This window comes from Erpetoichthys calabaricus, chromosome 2 (assembly GCF_900747795.2).
Source record: "Erpetoichthys calabaricus chromosome 2, fErpCal1.3, whole genome shotgun sequence".
Classification (NCBI taxonomy): Eukaryota; Metazoa; Chordata; class Cladistia; order Polypteriformes; family Polypteridae; genus Erpetoichthys; species Erpetoichthys calabaricus.
This window is the reverse complement of record NC_041395.2, coordinates 442,921-461,953: the sequence shown is the minus strand read 5'-3', so window position 1 is coordinate 461,953 and position 19,033 is coordinate 442,921. Positions and strand designations below refer to the sequence as shown.

The 19,033-nt window shown below is 45.2% G+C and overlaps 4 protein-coding genes across 6 annotated transcripts in view; 3 read left to right on the top strand and 1 right to left on the bottom strand.

The window, feature by feature from the left end:
• The window catches only part of LOC114643014 (uncharacterized), a gene marked incomplete at its 3' end in the record, with an annotated part of 1,911,439 nt that overhangs the window by 1,459,931 nt on the left and 432,475 nt on the right, over positions 1-19,033 (top strand). The window lies entirely within an intron of this gene.
• LOC114643007 (uncharacterized) overlaps positions 1-19,033 on the bottom strand; it is an 83,140-nt gene that overhangs the window by 53,694 nt on the left and 10,413 nt on the right. The window contains exon 2 of the mRNA XM_051923235.1: positions 16,728-16,967. Within this exon, the coding sequence (XP_051779195.1) occupies positions 16,728-16,967 (240 nt within the window). The remainder of the gene's footprint in view (positions 1-16,727; positions 16,968-19,033) is intronic.
• On the top strand, positions 9,749-12,191 carry LOC127526731 (uncharacterized). 3 transcript variants are annotated; one of them, XR_007934169.1, is made up of 4 exons: positions 9,749-10,748; positions 10,863-11,077; positions 11,190-11,851; positions 11,964-12,191. XR_007934169.1 is itself a non-coding variant. In XM_051923229.1 (3 exons), the coding sequence occupies exons 1-3, from the start codon at positions 10,091-10,093 to the stop codon at positions 11,550-11,552; spliced, it is 1,236 nt and encodes a 411-aa protein (XP_051779189.1). In that variant the 5' UTR covers positions 9,749-10,090; the 3' UTR covers positions 11,553-11,913. The 3 variants fall into 3 exon arrangements, 2 of the variants coding, with proteins under 2 accessions (XP_051779189.1, XP_051779190.1); XM_051923229.1 differs by lacking the exon at positions 11,964-12,191 and having other exon boundaries at positions 11,190-11,913; XM_051923230.1 differs by lacking the exon at positions 11,964-12,191 and having other exon boundaries at positions 11,185-11,329.
• LOC127526736 (swi5-dependent recombination DNA repair protein 1 homolog) lies at positions 12,336-12,881 on the top strand. The gene is made up of 2 exons (XM_051923238.1): positions 12,336-12,735; positions 12,769-12,881. The coding sequence occupies exons 1-2, from the start codon at positions 12,338-12,340 to the stop codon at positions 12,872-12,874; spliced, it is 504 nt and encodes a 167-aa protein (XP_051779198.1). The 5' UTR covers positions 12,336-12,337; the 3' UTR covers positions 12,875-12,881.

Here is a 19,033-nt window from a genome sequence, read left to right as displayed (position 1 = left end):
TGTCATTAAAACTCACTGTACAAAAAAGGAAAAAAAGGAAGAAAAAAAAAGAAAAAGAAAGGTACCCCCAGGATCAGAATTTTATGTTACAAAGTAGACTACGGTCTTCCTACAAAAATGGTCTATGTGTACAAATTGTTGTTGAGATTGACCAAGGGAGTGGAATTGTGTAAAGAACAAAAAACACAGACACTGAGCTTTTTCATTACATTTCGTTAGGTAAGAGGATTTCGCTGTACGGATTTCTAAGTACCCCAGAATACTCCACTTAAAAAAGCAGCATCACATCTGAACAAAAGAGAACTGATCTGAAATTATATAACTAAATAGTCAGTTAGAAATCACCATGAGGGACGACTTATTGCATGTGAGAAACAATCCAAGATTAGGACTACTTAGACTCATTTCTCATTAAAAGAAAAACAAAATAAATAAACAAACTAAAACCCAAATCCAGTTGTTAAGCACGTGTCATCTGTTGCATTTTCGCTAGCAGCAGGTTTTTCTTGTTCACAGAATCATACAATTGAACTTATTGGCCACATCTATAATGACATACAAGGAATCTGGCTCTGGATTTTCAGAACCATAAATTTGTTCAATGAGTCCGAATCTCAATTATTGGTTCAAGATAAAGGAATGAATCCACATAAAAAAGAAGGGGAAAAAAAACAAAATTAAAAAAATATTAAAAAAAAAACCTTTCCAGCTGCTTTTAAAAGACACTGAAAACATCCTTATTGACGGGCCAATTACCTGATGCAGCACATTCTGTTTTAATGATGCAGTACAGTGTGTTTAATAACTTCTTTTGTTGTGTAATATTAAATGAAATATTCATAACTAGCTGAAATACTCGGTGTTGCTGAGGAGAAAATAATCTAGCAGTCTTCTAACATGTCAACATAAATTTATGTCAGTAAACACTCAAATCTGTACATATGTATTTAAATCTCCAATTAGTCTCTTACAAATTGAAACTGTTTTACAATCAATTAAATGTTAAATATTTTACCTTTATAAATAAATATTATAAGTTAAATATCATAGCTATATTTGGTCTACACTTTACCTTCGATTTTGATAACTTAATTAAATTAGTTTTTTTTTTATTATGAACGTATTAAAAAAAAACTTCATATTACTTTTTTATGAAAAAATTGTAACACCAACACGTTAGCTACAAATAAATGACATTTCATTCATTAAGGAATAAACAAAAATCGCAAAGAGAGTCGCTGAATCTACCAAATGAATATAGGATGCTTATGGTGGAAAAAAAATAAAATTGCTTACTTATCTTATATATAATGAAATAGATAGCCTATATTCATCAAAATATAATCGCGGAATAAGTTCAAGGTATTGTAAAAACGAAGAGAAAAGCAAAGCCTTTTTTAAGATTTTTTGACAGATTCACTTTTGTTTTGTGGCGTAGTAATAAGTTTTTACATGCAGAATTTTAGACAACGAATAAAACGTCAATTAAATTAATATTATTATTAGGTTGATTTAATTCTATTACCACTACAACATTGTTACAATAAGAATAATGCAAGATGAAAATACTGTTAACAAAAACAAACAGTAAATGACAAACAAATAATACTATGGATTTTTCATGATCAAACTGTCGGTTGCTTTTACGGAACACACTAGAAACATTCCGAGCGTCAGCTGGCTGATAACAGACATACAAGACCACAAGATTGTTACAGGTCTGCTTTATATATAACATTCCATGAGTCTTAGTATTGTAGCTTTGTTCTCATTTATCTACCTAGCTGGTGAATTTTGTTTATTTTTTACTCAGTTCAGATCACTGTCTTATTAACTGAAGGAGTTATGCTGCAGAATAAGTACAATAAATAATTTACAACTGAGTCAACAGTCAACACATTATCTCGATGCATGCTCAATAATCCAGGTAAGGAAATCCTAGAAATTTGATTCTGTTCATCTGGACAAAGTTTTTAAGTGGGAGAAATATTTCGAGACTTATCCAAGTCTCTTCGTCAGTCTCAATTGACTGCAGGTTTCCCCAACCTTATAAACAGTACCTTTGCTTAATCACAGAGACTAGCACCATTGACAAAGGGCCAGTTGATCAGTGATATGCAAATTGTCCACTGATTAGTAGACGTGTGAACCATTCATAGAGGGTTGAGGAATGGCTGCAATCAGTTCGTCAGTAAAAGGCCTGCGAGCTAACAAAATCCTCCAGAAGGCACAGAGTCAGCTGCTAAATGAACGGGTGAGACAAACTAACTTCACTATTGATGTTTTAAAATCCAAAGAGGAGCAGATCCACCAAAGACTTTCTTCACTTCTAGATGAGAAAACACTTCAGCAGGTGCTTGAGTTCACCGAGAAGGCTCGTCTAGCACAGCATGAAAAGACTAAAACCAGGCAAAAGAGGAAGTTTGATCTACTTGCTGTGCGCCACAAACACCAGCACACTATGGGGAGTGTCCTCCACAACCAGCAGAGAGAAGGATGCCAGACAGAAACTAAAGATGTGGACAAATGGGTGAAGAACTTGTCTGACAAACAACTCACCCAAGCAGAGAAAAACGTCCTTTCTAAAGGGTTAAATTTTGCGGTCACACCGAAACAAATCCCGCTAGTGGAACTGATTACAGCCACAAAATCTGCTATCAGAAACAACAACATTGCTGATTTGGAAGCAGAACAACTGCAGATAAAAGTTTCGGCATGTCTCAGCAATGCAAAACCCCCTGCATCCAATATCAGCATTGAGGAGAGGAAGGCCCTCACGGCACTCAGCAAGGACAACAACATCATCATCCTTCCAGCGGACAAGGGGAGATGCACAGTTGTGCTAAACCAGACAGACTACCATGAGAAAATTTTATCTCTGCTCAGTGACAAAAATACTTATGAGCCCTTAAAGCGAGATCCAGGTAGTGGTTACAAGAAAAAGGTGATAGATTGTCTTAAGCAGTTAGTTCAGGACAATGCTATTGACAGGACCACACACCACAGATTATACCCAGGGGAATCTACACCAAGTCTGTATGGTTTACCAAAAATACACAAACAGGGTGCTCCTTTAAGACCCATTGTCTGCATGATCAATTCAGTCACGTATAACATCTCCAAGTTCCTGGCCGCTGTTCTTAACCCGGTGGTAGGCAGCTCAAAACACCACATTCAGAACACATTGGATTTCGTGGAGAAAGTGAGAGAGGTCATTATGGAGGCAGAAGAAACCTTGGTCTCATTTGATGTTACATCTCTATTCACTTGTGTCCCAGTGACTGAAGCAGTGGAGGTAGTACGTAAGAGATTACAGAATGACCCCACTCTCAGTAAAAGAACCTCTCTCAACACAGACCAAGTGTGCCTGCTTTTGGAACTGTGTCTTCAATCCACATATTTCATATACAAAAGCCAGTACCACAGGCAGAAGCATGGGTGTGCCATGGGTTCCCCTGTTTCACCTATAGTAGCCAATCTATATATGGAAGAAGTGGAAAAGAGGGCTCTATCATCCTATCCTGGAACACCACCGAGCCATTGGTTCAGATATGTGGATGACACCTGGGTGAAAATCAGATCTCAGGAGGTACCACAGTTCACAGACCACATCAACGGGTTGGACAAACACATCAAGTTAACCAGAGAGGATATGAAAAATAACAAGCTAGCCTTCTTAGACTGTGAAATTTCCATCGTCAACCGGGGACATTTGAAAGTGGATGTGTACCGTAAACCCACACATACGGACCAGTATCTAAGGTTTGACTCTCACCATCCACTAGAGCACAAACTAGGTGTCATTAGGACTCTACAACACAGAGCTAACACCATTCCAACAGACTCAGAGGCCAGGGAAGCAGAAGAACACCACGTCAAAAAGGCCCTGAGTAAATGTGGATATCCCAGCTGGTCCTTTGTCAAAGCAGGGAGGACACCTAAAGAACGCTCCAAGCGGTTCATGAGAGAGGAAGGACATCCACTGCCTAAGCGAAAACCCTTAGTGATCCCGTATGTGTCAGGAGTATCGGAACAGCTGAGGCGCATTTTCTCGAAACACCAGGTCTCAGTGGCTTTCAAACCCCAAAACACACTACGCCAAAGATTGGTCCATCCCAAGGATCGGGTCCCACGGCACAAACAGAGTAACATAGTTTACGCAGTTAAGTGCCAGGAGGAGTGCCGTGAATTGTACATCGGGGAAACCAAGCAGCCACTGGCTAAGCGCATGTCACAACACAGAAGAGCTTCCTCGTCAGGCCAGGACTCCGCAGTCTATTTACATCTACAGGATAGTGGTCACTCCTTTAAAGATGAGGAGGTGCACATCCTGGACAGGGAGGAGCGCTGGTTTGAGAGAGGAATCAAGGAGGCCATTTACGTGAAAAAGGAACGACCATCTCTGAACAGAGGAGGGGGCCTAAGGGTACATCTGTCGCCATCTTACAATGCTGTGATTGCAGCCATTCCTCAACCCTCTATGAATGGTTCACACGTCTACTAATCAGTGGACAATTTGCATATCACTGATCAACTGGCCCTTTGTCAATGGTGCTAGTCTCTGTGATTAAGCAAAGGTACTGTTTATAAGGTTGGGGAAACCTGCAGTCAATTGAGACTGAGGAAGAGACTTGGATAAGTCTCGAAATATTTCTCCCACTTAAAAACTTTGTCCAGATGAACAGAATCAAATTTCTAGGAGTCAACACATTATGTCAACCAACTGGAATGATTGTACAGCACATCTGAATATTGTCCTTTAAGCTGCACCACTGAAATACTCTCCAGCACCACCATCTGTCACCCCACAGTCACCATTATTTTGAATCTGTGAGACCCCATCAATGGAAGCTAGTGGTCAGTCTGCATCTTCATCTCCACACCCTATGCTCACAGTTTAGAATACTGGTCAGCCACCGTCTCCTCCACACTCACTGATAGAAAGAACATCAGAACTTTAGGACAATCTGGATGGGAAGAGGCCATTAAGCCCAACAAAGCTTGCCAGCCCTATCAGCTTATTTTTTGTAAAATAACATCAATTCAAGTTTTGGAGGTTCCTGAAGTCCTACTGTCCATCACACTACTTGGTCACTTATTCCACATATTTGTGGTTCTCTTTGAGAGAAAAAACTTTCAACTTAACAAGTTTCAAACTATATCCCTGTGTTTCTGTTAAAGTCACCATCTCAGTCCACTGGACTGATTCCCTTCATAATTTTAAACACTTCTCTCATTACTATGAGCAGTTGTTCAAAGCTGATCCTCCGGTTAGGATGTTGGATATCTCTGGTCCATGGTTCTTGGGGCTAATCCTCCAATTAGCTGTGAACCACCAGTCTCATTTAGATGGCACAGGTGGTGAACCACCTGAGGGGAGGAAAGGCTGCAGAGATCTGTGGTATCTGGGGTGAACTTCTCCAGGCTGGTGGTAAGGTTGTCCTCCTGGCATTGCAACCAATCTTTGCTTCCTTTTGGGTGACTGGCATCATCAACTATCTGGAAAACGTGACTTGTCGTCCCTATCTGAAAAGGGAAGGGTGATCGCCTGGATTGCAGCAACTACAGTGGGATAGCACTGCTCTTGGTGCCAGGTAAGGTCCTTGCTAGGGTCATCCTCAATAGGATCTGTGATCACCTACTCACCTACCAGTGACCAGAACAGTCTGGTTTTACGTCTAAGAAGTCGAAAATCGACCGCATCCTGGCACTGAGAGTTCTCATGGAGCACAAACGCAAATATCGGCAGAGTTTCTTTGCAGCCTTTGTTGATTTTTGCAAAGCGTTCATCTCAGTTGATCGAGCTGCCCTGTGGGACATCCTGAGGGTTCGCGGGATCCCCTCGAGGTTGCTGGATATCATGGCCGGCCTGTCCACTGGTACTGTGAGTGCTGTGCAGAGTGGAGGCAGGACCTCTGTGTTTTTCCCAGTTGAATCTGGGGTTCACCAGCGGTGTGTTCTGCTCCTACTCTGTTCAATGCTTGTATGGACTGGGTGATGGGCAGGGTCATGGGGTCCAGAGGCTGTGGGGCATCTGTTGGTGAAGAAAGATTCACAGATCTTGACTTTTCTGACGATGCTGTGATCTTCGCAGAGTCAATGGAGGCTCTGATCGGGGCACTCAAGAGACTGAGTGAGGAGTCTGAGTGTCTGGGCTTGCAAGTGTCCTGGATAAAAAACAAGATCCAGGCCTTTAATGACCTCTTGGGCACGGCCATCAGCATTGTATCTTTTTGCGGAGAGGGTGTCAACCTTGTCGAGAGGTCTACTTACTTTGGCAGTGACATTCATGTCTCTGGTGACTCTTCCTATGAAGTCAGTAGACGGATTGGGAGAGCATGGGGGGTCTTGAGGTCGCTGGAAAGGGGTGTGTGGCGCTCCTGATATCTATGCAAAAGGACGAAGGTTCAAGTCTTTACAATCCTGGTGCTTCCTGTCTTGCTATATGTTTGCGAGAAATGGGCGCTATCCAGTGACCTGAGATAAAGACTGGACTCCTTTGGTACTGTCTCTCTCCGGAAAATCCTTGGGTACCGTTGGTTTGACTTTGTGTTGCTCATGGAGTCCCGAATGAGGCACATGACCTGCATTGTTAGGGACCCGAGTGGCTGGACCAGGCCAATGGGTCGCCCATGTAACACCTGGCTGTGGCAGATAGAGGGTCATTTCTGGAGGGTGGGACTGGACCGCGTGTCTGCCTTGTGGGGTTGCCAACTGGGATCCCGAGTTGTTTCGTCGTGTAGTGGGTGCGGCAACACACTGTACCAGTGCATGCTCCCCAACTTGACTGACTTGACTTGATCACATCCTCTCTTATTCTTTTTTCCTTAGGCCTAGTTGATGTTCTCTAGACCTGTTCTAGCACTGCTATGTCCTTTTTGTAGCCTAGAGACCAAACCTGCACACAGGACTCCAGATGAGGCTTCACCAGTTTGTTACAAAGCTTGATCAGAACCTCCTTGGACTTGGACTCCACACATCAAGGCGCTATATAACCTGACCTTCTGTGCACCTTCTTAATGGCTACTGAACACTGTTTGGCAGTTGAGAGTGTCAAGTCCACAATGATTCCTACATCCTTCTCATACGATGTACTTTCAGTTTTCAGACATCTCATTGTGTATTCAAACCTCACATTTTTACTTTGTATGCATAATATTTTACATTTACTGACATTAAAATTTATTTGCCAAACCTGTGTGCTATACAAGTCCCTTTGGGAAAATTCAATGGAATCCAAATTGTCTTCCAATATACTGAGCTTAACTATCTGCTCCTGTGCAAAAAATATATGCTATCCCGTGGTTGTATCCTTTTGTTTTCTCCTCATAGAATTCCAGCATGTTGGTATAACACGACCACCCTCGTTTTGCCTCATGCTGACTGTTCCTAATAACTCCTGTCCTTGCCTAAAGAGTTCCGATCTTCGTGCCGAGTTCATTCCGAGTTCATTCCGAGTTCTCGGATGATTGACAAGCAGCAGTGTGCAGCAACGTGCAGGGATTGGTCGAGGCGCTCTTGTGCCGAGTTTTTTGTAAACTTTGATTGGCTGAGAAAGAGCTGCGTTCCGAGTTCTGTTCCGAAAGACCCGCCTCCCCGTCTAAAAGCGGCGATGTCTTGTTTCGAGTTTTATTGTAAAGGGGGGCCCACTTTAAATCTTTAAAGACTTTAAATGTCTGCCAGTTTCCTGCGGATCTGTTTCAGCTCGCTCGTTGCATTCCAGCTGGTTAAATTTGAAGAAAAATAGGTGTTGTAAAACTTTGGAATGGAACTGTACTTTGTCTTGGTTTATCTAATTTATCCAGCTTGAACCCTGTTCCACAGTTCCGCCACGAGACCTCTGGCGAACTGACCCTCAAGGCCTCCGCCGAGGCGATCCAGGTCGCCAAGGCATACGGCCTGAGCGGCCCTGTGCCGTTCAAGGTCAAGTTGGCCAAGATGGTCAGGGAGCAGGCCAGGAGATGGGTGCGGGCAGCAGGTGGTGACCCCGGGGACTCCAAGCTGGTGCGCAGCGCCAGCGAGCTCCAGTTTGGACAGTACCGGGGTCAGACTTTTAAATGGTTGCTGACCCATGACCTCGGCTATGCCGTCATGGTGTTGGCAACCCACCTGAGGGAGCGCAAAGATGGCCAGGTGTCGGATAGCCCGCTGGCGAGCAATAAAAACGCCCTGGAGTCCTACGCCTGGCTCTTCCCCGACGTGAAGAAGGCCATCCGTCGTCGCCAGGAGAGAGACGGGTCGGCCAGGACTCTGGACGAGGGCAAGAGGCTCGTCGGCTTCGGCCAACATGGACACCTGACGTTTGAGGCCCTTTACGATACAGAAGATCGGGAGGCCAAGAGGTGAGAGACTTTTGGGTGAGGTCTGATGGGAAGGGCACAGCAAGGTAGTTGGAACCCTGCTTCCATTTGTTCACCTGTTACCATTCCCGCTGTTGTACCCCAATGCAGTTACATCAAATGGCTCCAGCGCCAGACCACCAAAGTCGGGACAAAGATGCATGCACTCCAGCTGTATGTGCAGCAGAGAGACGAGGCGAAGGCGGCAGCAACCTCTTCCCTTCCCAAAACCACCACTGTTGCCCCCACCGCCTCTCTCTCTGCAGCAGCCTTCGTCATCGAGATTCCCGATGACGTGCTGCTGTCGGCCAGCATGGAGTTGGAGGCTGGTAAGTGACAGCCACCCATGGAAACTGGTGGTGGCTTCTTCACTTTTTTTGTTTAACCTGTTATTTGTTTGAATTTGTTAACAACCTTCCCCAGCATCTACCTCCCAGTCTGCAACCAGTGGAGGGCCCTTGCCATCCCAGCGCTCCCAACCGACGGCTGATCCGGGAAAGCAGCCTTCGCAAACGCTGTCCGTAGCCAGGAGAGAGGTGAGTTAAAAGGATATGTTTGTTTGAATTGCATTGCCGGGAAAGAAACAGGCCCTGTCTGATCGCTTTTGTTTGTTTTTCTGTTGTTCATGCTGTCTGTCTCTCTCTCTCTCTCTCTCTCTCTCTCTCACACACACACACACACAGCTACTTTTTCCCGAGAGCTGGAGGAGTTCACTACCAAAAGAACAGCACGCGTGGTTAAGTCGGGTCCTTTTCACCAGGGGCAAGGACGGAAAGCCTGTGCTGACCTCCAACCTTCGCCTTTGGTGGCACCCTCCCGGCCCCCACAACGTGTACCTCCAGCCCCCGACATCGCCCAACGCCTTTTTTCAGCGCCCGTTTTTCCTGTGGATGCCGTACCGCATGTGGGGCTACAAGCTGTCCTGCACGGCATGCAGCCACAGGTTGTCGGGAGCCGGACTCTACAGGACCGTCCGGAGGGTCCTGGACACAGACGGATGGTACTTTATGGCCACGGAGTACCTGGAGTGCCGGCGCTGCAAGAAGAAGGTGGCGGGCTGGTCGCAGGATATCTTGGATCAGCTGCACTGCACCCATCGGGATCAGTTTCCAGCTATCCTGACTTACAGGTCAGACAAGGAGTCTCCGATGGCCGGGTCAACTCTCCACAGGTAGACAGGCACACACGGGCAGTCCTAACGTCTCTGTTCTGTCTTAACACAGATTATCCTGCGACAAAAAGCTGATTGGGCAGATGCGTGAGCGCACGCTGGGCAACGGGGCCACCCGGCTGCGCAAATATCTACTCGAGGAGCACAGCAAGACCTGGTTGGAGCGGTCCAGACTGTTCATGTTCGCGGTCACCAAGTTCATTACACCGGGTGCCGAGGCACCTACGACTCCGCCTCTACCGCGGATGACCCCGGTGCCCGGTACAAAGTGGTTGCTGTCCATCTATGCCAGGGTGGTGGCTTCGAGGCTAGATGAGACCAAGGCCTGGATCACCTCCATCTTTGGCTCAATCCTGAAGATGGACTCAACAAAGAAGGTGAGCGATATCGTCATCCTCTCCCTCCTTCCTTCCTTCCTTCCTTCCAGCTTACCGTCACTCTCCCTTTCATCGTTCAGGTGATCAAGAAACTAGCTGGTGCCGCGGCAGGAACGGCAGCCTGGGTGACCAACGTGGGGAACGAGCACGGCCAGATTTTGATCAGCGTCCTCACTGCAGCCGAGGGCGCTGGCCTGCACCCCATGGCCACCGGGCTGATGCGGCGATACCGTGATGCCAGTGTGTCCCCGCCTCTGGTCCTGTATGTGGACCGAGACTGCTGTTCCCACAGGGGACCCTGCAAGGTGTCCCTCTTATTCAACCAGTGGGATCATCTGGTGGTGCAGCTCGACGTGTGGCACCTGATGCGACGCTTTGCAGCGGGTGTCACCACGGAGAGCCACCCACTGTACAGCCTCTTCATGGCGCGTCTCTCGTTCTGCATCTTTGAGTGGGACCAGGGAGACGTTGCCAGGCTGCGACAGGCCAAGGCTGGCGAGGCGGGGAACGATCCCCGAGGCTCCGGCTACGGAAGGATCCCACTAAAGGAGCTGGCCCGCCACTGCCGCCGCCGCACACGTGGGGCGGAGGAGACGGGCCGGCTCATCGACGAGATGCTGGAGGCCTTCGGGGACGCCACTGACACCATGGGTATCCCGCTTTTGGACCGCGCTAAGATACAGGAAATATGGAAAACTCAGAGGCGCCACCTCCACTGCATCCAGGACCCACCCGGCGTGCACCTGTACATGCAGACCGGGCAGCTGGTCAAAGGGGGGATCACGCTGCCGGTGTTCAGGTGTGGCCGTGGTTCAACTTCGTTGGAGTCGTTCCACCTGCATCTGGACCGCTTCATACCTGGTAAGGGTGCTCAGAAACCTGTTCTTTGTGACCTGTGTTGTGCGAGGGAGTGGGTGGCATTGCATTTTTATCTCTGTGTCTCTCTCTCACTCACTCACTCACCGTGTCTTTCAGGCACTTCAGCCAGCGCGGCCCACTTTCAGGCCTATCTGCTGGAAGGCCTGGCGCGGTGGAACGAGGACCGTGCGGCACAAGCAGTGGAGGAAGCAGACCGTGATATCGTCTGCTACAGTGGCCAACTCCAGCACTCCGTCAACGAGCTGAGCGACATTGTATATCGCATGAAGCTGGTTGACGATTACACCCGGCCTGCAAAGTACACTGGTGAGGTGGGCGTCCAGCTGTCTGTCTCTCTCTCTCTCTCTCTCTCTCTCTCTCTCTCTATCTCTCTCTCTCCCAACCTTTTCATTTTAAAACACTTCCCTCCTTTTCACAGGTGAGCTCATAGGTATCCAGTACCTATTTTCGCAGACCGGTCGAGTGCTGGAGGAAGTGATGGGCAGGGATCCCGACGCTCCGGATGGGACTGATACAGACGACGACGATGACAGTGTCGACGAGGGCTTCCAAGAGGACGAGGGGCCGGTGCAGGAACCTCTGGACAACACCGTCTTCGGCCTTGAGGAGGACTTTGCCCGACAACCGTTGTCGTCTGACAAGTCCCAGTCGCGCCCTGCCATCGGCGCCTCAAAGTCTGGGCCAGCCGACCAGGACACCTCCCCTGGAGATGAGGCCACTCAAAGCGTGTCCCACGAGCTGGTAAGTCTCTCCCGACGAGTTGTGCTATACCTGTGGAATATCTGAGGAGTGCTCCCCTTTCTCACTTTCGCTCTCTTCCCCCAACAGAATAGCCTTGGACATGACACTGGCCCAGGTTACCAGCACGTGGTCAACCTGGCCTCCAGTCTCGTGAAGCTGCGTCACCATCCCTACGTGACACAGCAGCAAGTGGCGGAGATCGTCACCCTCTGGGAACGATTGCCGGAGGGCGACAAGGCCCCAGTTCGCTTTCCGCCACGCCACCAGGAAAGACTGGTGCAGGGGAGGTTCCGACGCAAGCACTCGCAGACCAGTGTCACACCGGGAGTGGAGAGCTTGCAACGGTAGGTGATCAACCTCTTTGGTGTCGCATCTTTCCTTTTGATGGGATATCGATGGCATGGCTGACTGATCTGTCTCTCTCTCTCTCTCCCTCCCACCCCCCGAATTTTGTAGGTGTATGGTCGGCCAAGGCGGCCAAGCTGCACAGATGCCAAACATCAGCTGCCTTGTGGAGGCCGTTTGTGTACAGCTGTCCAGGATTCACCCCGAAGGAACCACCATCAGCGGCGTGAGGGTGAACCGCTGGGCAGCTGTGATGCGGGATTACATCTGCATCCAGGAAAATATCCTGACAAATCCGGTACTCGTGGCCTAGACACGTATCCAGTTATTCCCCCTCAATCAGCGCACCCTGGCACAATGGTAAGTACACACTGGACAAGTACCATCCACATGCCCCTCTCCTCCCTCCCACCCTGACTTACTTTGCTTTCTGTCCCTGTAGGCACTACACTCACACCAGGGAGCTGGTACGGCGAGCTCTGGAGATGGCCGTGCCACTGCCAACCAGCTCGGCCCTTGCTTCAGAGCCCACCCCTACCGTTCGACCACGACCCACGGGCCCCGAGCTGTCCGCTGCACAACCACTACAATTCCATAACCCGCCTGACCTATCTGGTCAGGCGACGCAGCGACGTCGGGGCCCCGTGGATGTGGCACCAGCCATCATTGGGCACCCCCCCGAGCCACATGAAGCACCCGTCACCCAGCCACTCTCCCCGCCGGCTGACACTGCCACTGCTCCGCTTCCACCGCCGCCGGCAGGACCCTCAGTACCCCGCACCACTGCCTGGCGGCGAAAGAAAAAGGAGGAGGCGGACGAGCTGGCACGACAGCAAGGAAACCCCCCCAAGCAACGGAAAAAGATCGAAAATTACATTTGTAAGTGCTGTCCTAAAACAAAAGAGTTCGGCCACAGCCAATTTGGGGGGGGAATTCTTTTGCTCCACCTCAGCCGGCAAAACTATACAGGAGTGGCTGGAGGAAAAGAGGAGGGAGAAGAAAAATCGTGCTGGGGGGGATAGCCATTAAAGAATTGTATTTCTTTATTTCTTTATTTATTTATTTGATTTGTAGATGGGCCCATACAGTGTTTATATTTTTTTTTTTTTTTTTTTTTTGTTCACGAGGAGGTCTGCTGTTTTTTTTTTTTTTTTTTTTTTTTTCAAATTGCTGGCACTTTATATATTGTCAAGGAGGCCTCCCTCCTTTTTTTCAAGCTGTTTTTACTTTTTTTTTTTTTTTTGCAATGACTGGCAGGCCTCCTCTTCCTCTCAATTTTCTCTTTTAATTTTGGGCTACATCTACTGGTTCTCTACTCTGTTTGGTAGTTATTTTTTTATTGCAAAAATTGTTTGATATTTATTTATTTGTTTATATATAGTTCCTTGGATTGTTAGTTTGACTTTTATTTATTTATACTTATTTCGTGCTATTTATTGTATATAGTTGTTTGATCGATTTCTATTTATTATGTGTATATATTTCATTTTATAAACCTTGTTGATTGAATCGTTGTGCCTGCCTGCCTGCTTCTGTCCAGCCGCCGCTTTAAGGGCTCTCTGTTTACCTTCCCGCGACCACGTGGCTAATCGGCTATGCGACCGCCCCTTTCACCTTTTACGGACCCGGCTCTGCAGAGCAGGCGACCTTCTTCCGCCACGAAGATCGGCTCCCATTTTCCTTGCCAGACTGACAGACTGAGAAGATCATTCCTCCCCCAAACTATCAGGTGTTGCTCAATCTTCTCCTTAATAATTCCTTCCATTAATTTACCTGTGATGCACATTAAGCTTACTGGTCTGTAATTGCTTGGATCTGCCCTGTCACCCTTTTTTACAAAACAAGATCAATTTCCAGTCCTTCAGAATTTCCCCAGTGCTCAGTGACTTCCTAAAAATCTGTCAATGGTTTCTATATGTACTCGCTAACCCCCTTAAGAACTCAAGGGTAAACATTTTCTGGTCCTGGTGATTTGTTTGATTTCAGCCTATTTAAATCTGAGCAGCTCTTCTCTCTCTATAATCTTCAAATCCCTCAGTACCTCCTTAGTAGTCCCTGTTACCACTGGAGATTATCCACTTCATTAAATGTGATGACGGCAGAAAAATATCACATCATCCGCTATTTCACTGTCTGTATTTTTTATTTCCTCTTAACTATTTCTGATGCACTTCACCTCCTCCTTGTCTGTTCTTTTACTACTAAAATACTAAAAGAATCTCTTTGGGTCATCTATTGCCTTATCTGCTGTATTCCCCTATAACTGTCATTTAGCCTCCCTAATATCCTTCTTAATGGTTGCCCTCCTGTTTTTAAACACCCTAAGATTCACATTAGAGTTTAGTCTTATATGCCTTATCGTTTGTTTTTTCCTTTGCAGCTCCTTTTTCAGCTCTTTTTTAACCCATTGCAGAGTTGTTTTTATACTTTCCTACTAATTCCAATTTAGCTCTGTATCTGTCCTGCATTACATGTAAAACATTTTTAAACCTGTTCCACTGCTCCTTGACTGTCTCCACCTTAAAAAGCTTATCCTTGTCCATCCTCCTTAGACTTTTTACTTCTACTTTACTTCTGTGCCCTACCAAAGTTAAACTTAACAGTTTTAGTCTTTGTATTTGCTCTCTTACAAAACACTGAGAACTGTATTGTAGCGGGGCTACTTGAATGGGGACGACTTTTGTGTCGAGTCACGTCTTTCGTAGCGTTGTACCGCTTATGTAGTCTATAGTGTGTCTGTGTAAACAAAGGGGGAAGGAGAACGCTGCAGGACTGTGACCCCTCAAGGTAAATTTTCCTAGTCCACCCATCAAGTCCACCTGGGTTATTTCCTATAAAAACAAGAGGAGAGAAGGAAGGAAAAACAAAACCAGAACACAACACAGAAACGCATCAAGAAACACACCTCTCCACTGCTTGCTGCTCTCAATGCCGGACCTGTAACAATATCTCCATTTTCACAAAACTCCGGGGTTCAGTAGTAACAGGACACGCCGAGGACCATATAGTGAGACCGTTTTGTTTATTTCACTAAAGGAGCAAACAATCAAGTGCTTTCATATATCAGTTACCGCTGGACAGTTTCTAACCGGTTCAAGTTCATTATCACTCTCTGGACACTTTCCTGGACTTTACGTGTGTTATGTGTTTTGTGTGTGTCATATCCATTTTATGTGTAGAATTTATTCTGTATATTTATTGCTGCACTGTTTATTATAGTATTCCGCCGTTCACTCGTGGTGTTGTGTTTGTTAGGGGAGGGGAAGGTGAGATAATTATACTCTTTGGCATTTTGTTTCACTTCTTTTCATCAATATATATATATATATATATATATATATATATATATATATATATATATATATATATATATATATTCACTTTAGTAACTTACCTACTGTTTGCCTTTTTTTGCCTGTTTGATCACCGATTGGGGAAGTAATTGGAAGAAGTAGGGCTTGTCTGAGTCTCACGCCCCTCAGGTTGCCAGGCCATAGGTCTTGGCGGTATACAGGGTGGTCCAGATCTAATTATGCAGATCCAGATTGTCTTGATGACTTTGATTTATGCGGGGACGATTCCAGTTCGGCGCGAAGACAGTCCTTCATGTCATCAGTTCGCACACTTCTTGATGGTTCAGGACTTTTAGGGTGATTTTCTATGTAATAAACGTAATAAGTTATAGCGTAATGAAAATTCCATAACTAGATCTGGACCACCCAATAGTTGCCGGTCTGGATGATTGGGCCGGCCGTTACAGTATTATATTATGGTTATGTGACCCTAGTGGTCCAATCACCTCTACACACTCAGTTTTATCCTGATTATTACAAAACACTAAATCTAGACAGGCTTCACCTCACGTTGTTGTGTTAAAAAAACAGTCACTACGTCTAAAAACTCTATTTTAAGGTTATCCCAGTTAATATTTGGGTAGTTAAAGTCCCCATGAATATAATATCTGTCTGTAAGCCTTCCTTTTCAATATTACTAAAAAGATGTGTATTCAAATTTCTGTCTCCATTGGGCTGTCAATAACACACTCCTAAAATAAGGCCTCTTTCACTAATGTTTTTCAAATGAAGCCAGATGTCCTCACTAAAATGGGGCTCAACGTCCTACTGAAGAAGACATGCATTTAAATGCTGTTTGACAAAATCCCACCATTCTTCCTAATAAATGTGTATCCCTCCATGTTCTATTCATCGCCATCTTTGTTACTTAGCCAGGTTTCTGTTATTGCTTTAATATCATAATTATGTTCAGCTACATTCAACTCCAGCTCACTTCTTATTTTTGATACTTCTATCTTCTTTAATGTGTTACCATTTTCCCTTTGCACTTAATCTTTGTTAGAATTGGCATTACTATGATTTTTTATTTTTACACAATTGTTCATCCCCTCATGTACAGTTCTAAATGTGGCCTATCCTATACTCCCTGCCTCACCATTCCCCAGTTTAAATAATCCTCCACTGACCTACTCATACACCCCACCCAACACATTGGTGCCCCTCTGGTTCAGTGACGTGAGAGAAAAGATTAAAAGTAAAGGGAGTTCCTTCTGCTGGGTCAGTGATGACCAAGATGGACATTTAAATCTCAAACATAAGAAAATAATATTGCACACCGGCCTCACACCTTGGCTTTCTATTGCCTTGGGACTCTTAGGCTGAAGTTTCATGTAAGACTGAAATAGAAATCTGTGTTTAGAAATTGGAAGATACTTATATAAGATGGCAGGATAGATGGATGGAGATGACCATTTTGCTTCATGTTGGTGGCTCAGGTTTGATGAATGTGTTTAATTGAATAAGAGAAAAAAAGGATGTGTGACCAACACTGACCTCACTGCAGATGTCCTGCATTACTTACCGTATGGAGGATATTTTATCTAAGTAGTCAGATACATGGCTGATGAAATAATAGTCGCCATAGTTTATGGAGTACACCATCATGTCAACCTGAGTTGAAGAGCACTCTACGAAGTCCATCACACTGTTCAGTATCTCTTTATTCCACCTGCAGGATACAAAGACTTCCTTATCTGAAAGTCTTACATTTCTGCTCTGTTGAATGTATTGACGGATGTCACTGTAACACGTCCTGTCATGCCTGTAAAATAAAAACAATTTAAAGATTGTATGACTGCATATTTCATTAGAACATTAAACACATTTTGACAAAAAAAAAGCTTTTCAGTCCAACAAAGCTTGTCAGTCTTATCCATCTAGCATCTCCAAAATAACACCAAGTCAAGTTTTGAAGGTCCCTAAAGTCTTATTGTCTACCACACTACTTGGTCACTTATTCCATGTGTCTGTGGTTCACGGTAGGAAGAACCTCCTAAAGTTTGTGTGAAATTTATCCCTAATAAGTTTCCAATTGTGTTCCTGTGTTCTTGAACTAATTTTAAAGCCACAGTCTTGATCCACTGCATTAATTGCCTTCATGATTTTAAACACCCACACACCAAGCACACACTAGGGCCAATTTAGAATCGCCAATCCACCTAACCTGTATGGATGGATGGATTTAAAACACTTCAGTCAGGTCTCCTCTTCATCTTCTTTTGCTTAAACTGTAAGGGCTCAGCTCTTTTAATCTTTCCTCATAACTCATCCCTTGTAGTCTTGGAATCAGCCCAGTTGCTCTTAGATAGATAGATAGATAGATAGATAGATAGATAGATAGATAGATAGATAGATAGATAGATAGATAGATAGATAGATAGATAGATAGATAGATAGATACTTTGTTTATCCCAAGGGGAAATTCACATACTCCAGCAGCAGCATACTGATAAAAAACAATATTAATTAATTAAAGAGCAATAAAAGCGCAGTGCAATTTAAAAAATGCAAGGTGGAGAGTGCCAGACAGGTATAACAGTCTATAATCTTGTGTAGTGTTAACGTGTACCACCCTGGGTGAAATCGAAGAGTCGCATAGTGTGGTGGAGGAACGATCTCCTCAGTCTGTCAGTGGAGCAGGACGGTGACAGCAGTCTGTCGCTGAAGCTGCTCCTCTGTCTGGAGATGATCCTGTTCAGTGGATGCAGTGGACTCTCTTGATTGACAGGAGTCTGCTCAGCGCCCGTCGCTCTGCCATGGATGTCAAACTGTCCAGCTCCATGCCTACAATAGAGCCTGCCTTCCTCACCAGTTTGTCCAGGCGTGAGGCGTCTTTCTTCTTTATGCTGCCTCCCCAGCACACCACCACGTAGAAGAGGGCACTCGCCACAACCATCTGATAGAACATCTGCAGCATCTTATTGCAGATGTTGAAGGACGCCAGCCTTCTAAGGAAGTATAGTCGGCTCTGTCTTCTCTTGCACAGAGCATCAGTATTGGCAGTCCTGTCCAGTTTATCATCCAGCTGCACTCCCAGGTATTTATAGGTCTGCACCCTCTGCACACAGTCACCTCTGATAATCAAGGGGTCCATGAGGGGCCTGGTCCTCCTAAAATCCACCACCAGCTCCCTAGTTTTGCTGGTGTTCAGGTGTAGGTGGTTTGAGTCGCACCATTTAACTCTTCTCTGGAATTTTGCACTGCTTTGTCTTTTTTGTAGCCTGAAGACCAAACCCTCATTAAGTTCTCCAGATGTGGTCTCACTAGTGAGTTTTAAACCTTAAGAATAATCTTTTTTGATTTGTGCTCCACAAAGTTGGGTAGATTTGGGACTTATGGCACATCACAGCACAATGTCTGCTCTTATATGGGTGATCAATGATTTACTCTTCATTACTGCTTCAGGAAAATGTGTGTTTTTAATCTCTACTTTATTTCCAGTTTTTTCTATTTGTAGCCCCCTTAGTGTTGTTTACTTCTACAAAAATGAGTCACATTTGTTTTTTAATTTTATTAATTTTATTATAATCATTCCATTCAGTTAGATCAATTTTTACAAAAAATAAGATTAAAAACAAATCAAACCCCACCCCTGAGAAGGAGAGCATAGCCTAAGGAGTGATACTTGAAGCTTGTAAACATACCTAAATTGTTGAGTTTAATAGGGCAATAAAGATAAATGGAGAAGGAAAAGAAATGCGGAAATAATAATTTCTTCTTATTCTAGAATATTATTGATTAGATCCTGTCAGTTTTTGAAAAAGTTCTGTACAGATCCTCTAACTGAGAATTTGATTTCTTCTAATTTCAAATAATATAAAACATTGG

Coding starts and splice junctions, on each gene's coding strand:
- LOC127526736 (XM_051923238.1), top strand. CDS start 12,338: ATGGCCGTGCCACTGCCAACCAGCTCGGCCCTTGCTTCAGAGCCCACC. Junction 12,736..12,768: donor ATCGAAAATTACATTTGTAA/GTGCTGTCCTAA, acceptor GTTCGGCCACAG/CCAATTTGGGGGGGGAATTC.
- LOC127526731 (XM_051923229.1), top strand. CDS start 10,091: ATGGCCACCGGGCTGATGCGGCGATACCGTGATGCCAGTGTGTCCCCG. Junction 10,749..10,862: donor TCTGGACCGCTTCATACCTG/GTAAGGGTGCTC, acceptor CGTGTCTTTCAG/GCACTTCAGCCAGCGCGGCC. Junction 11,078..11,189: donor CTGCAAAGTACACTGGTGAG/GTGGGCGTCCAG, acceptor TTCACAGGTGAG/CTCATAGGTATCCAGTACCT.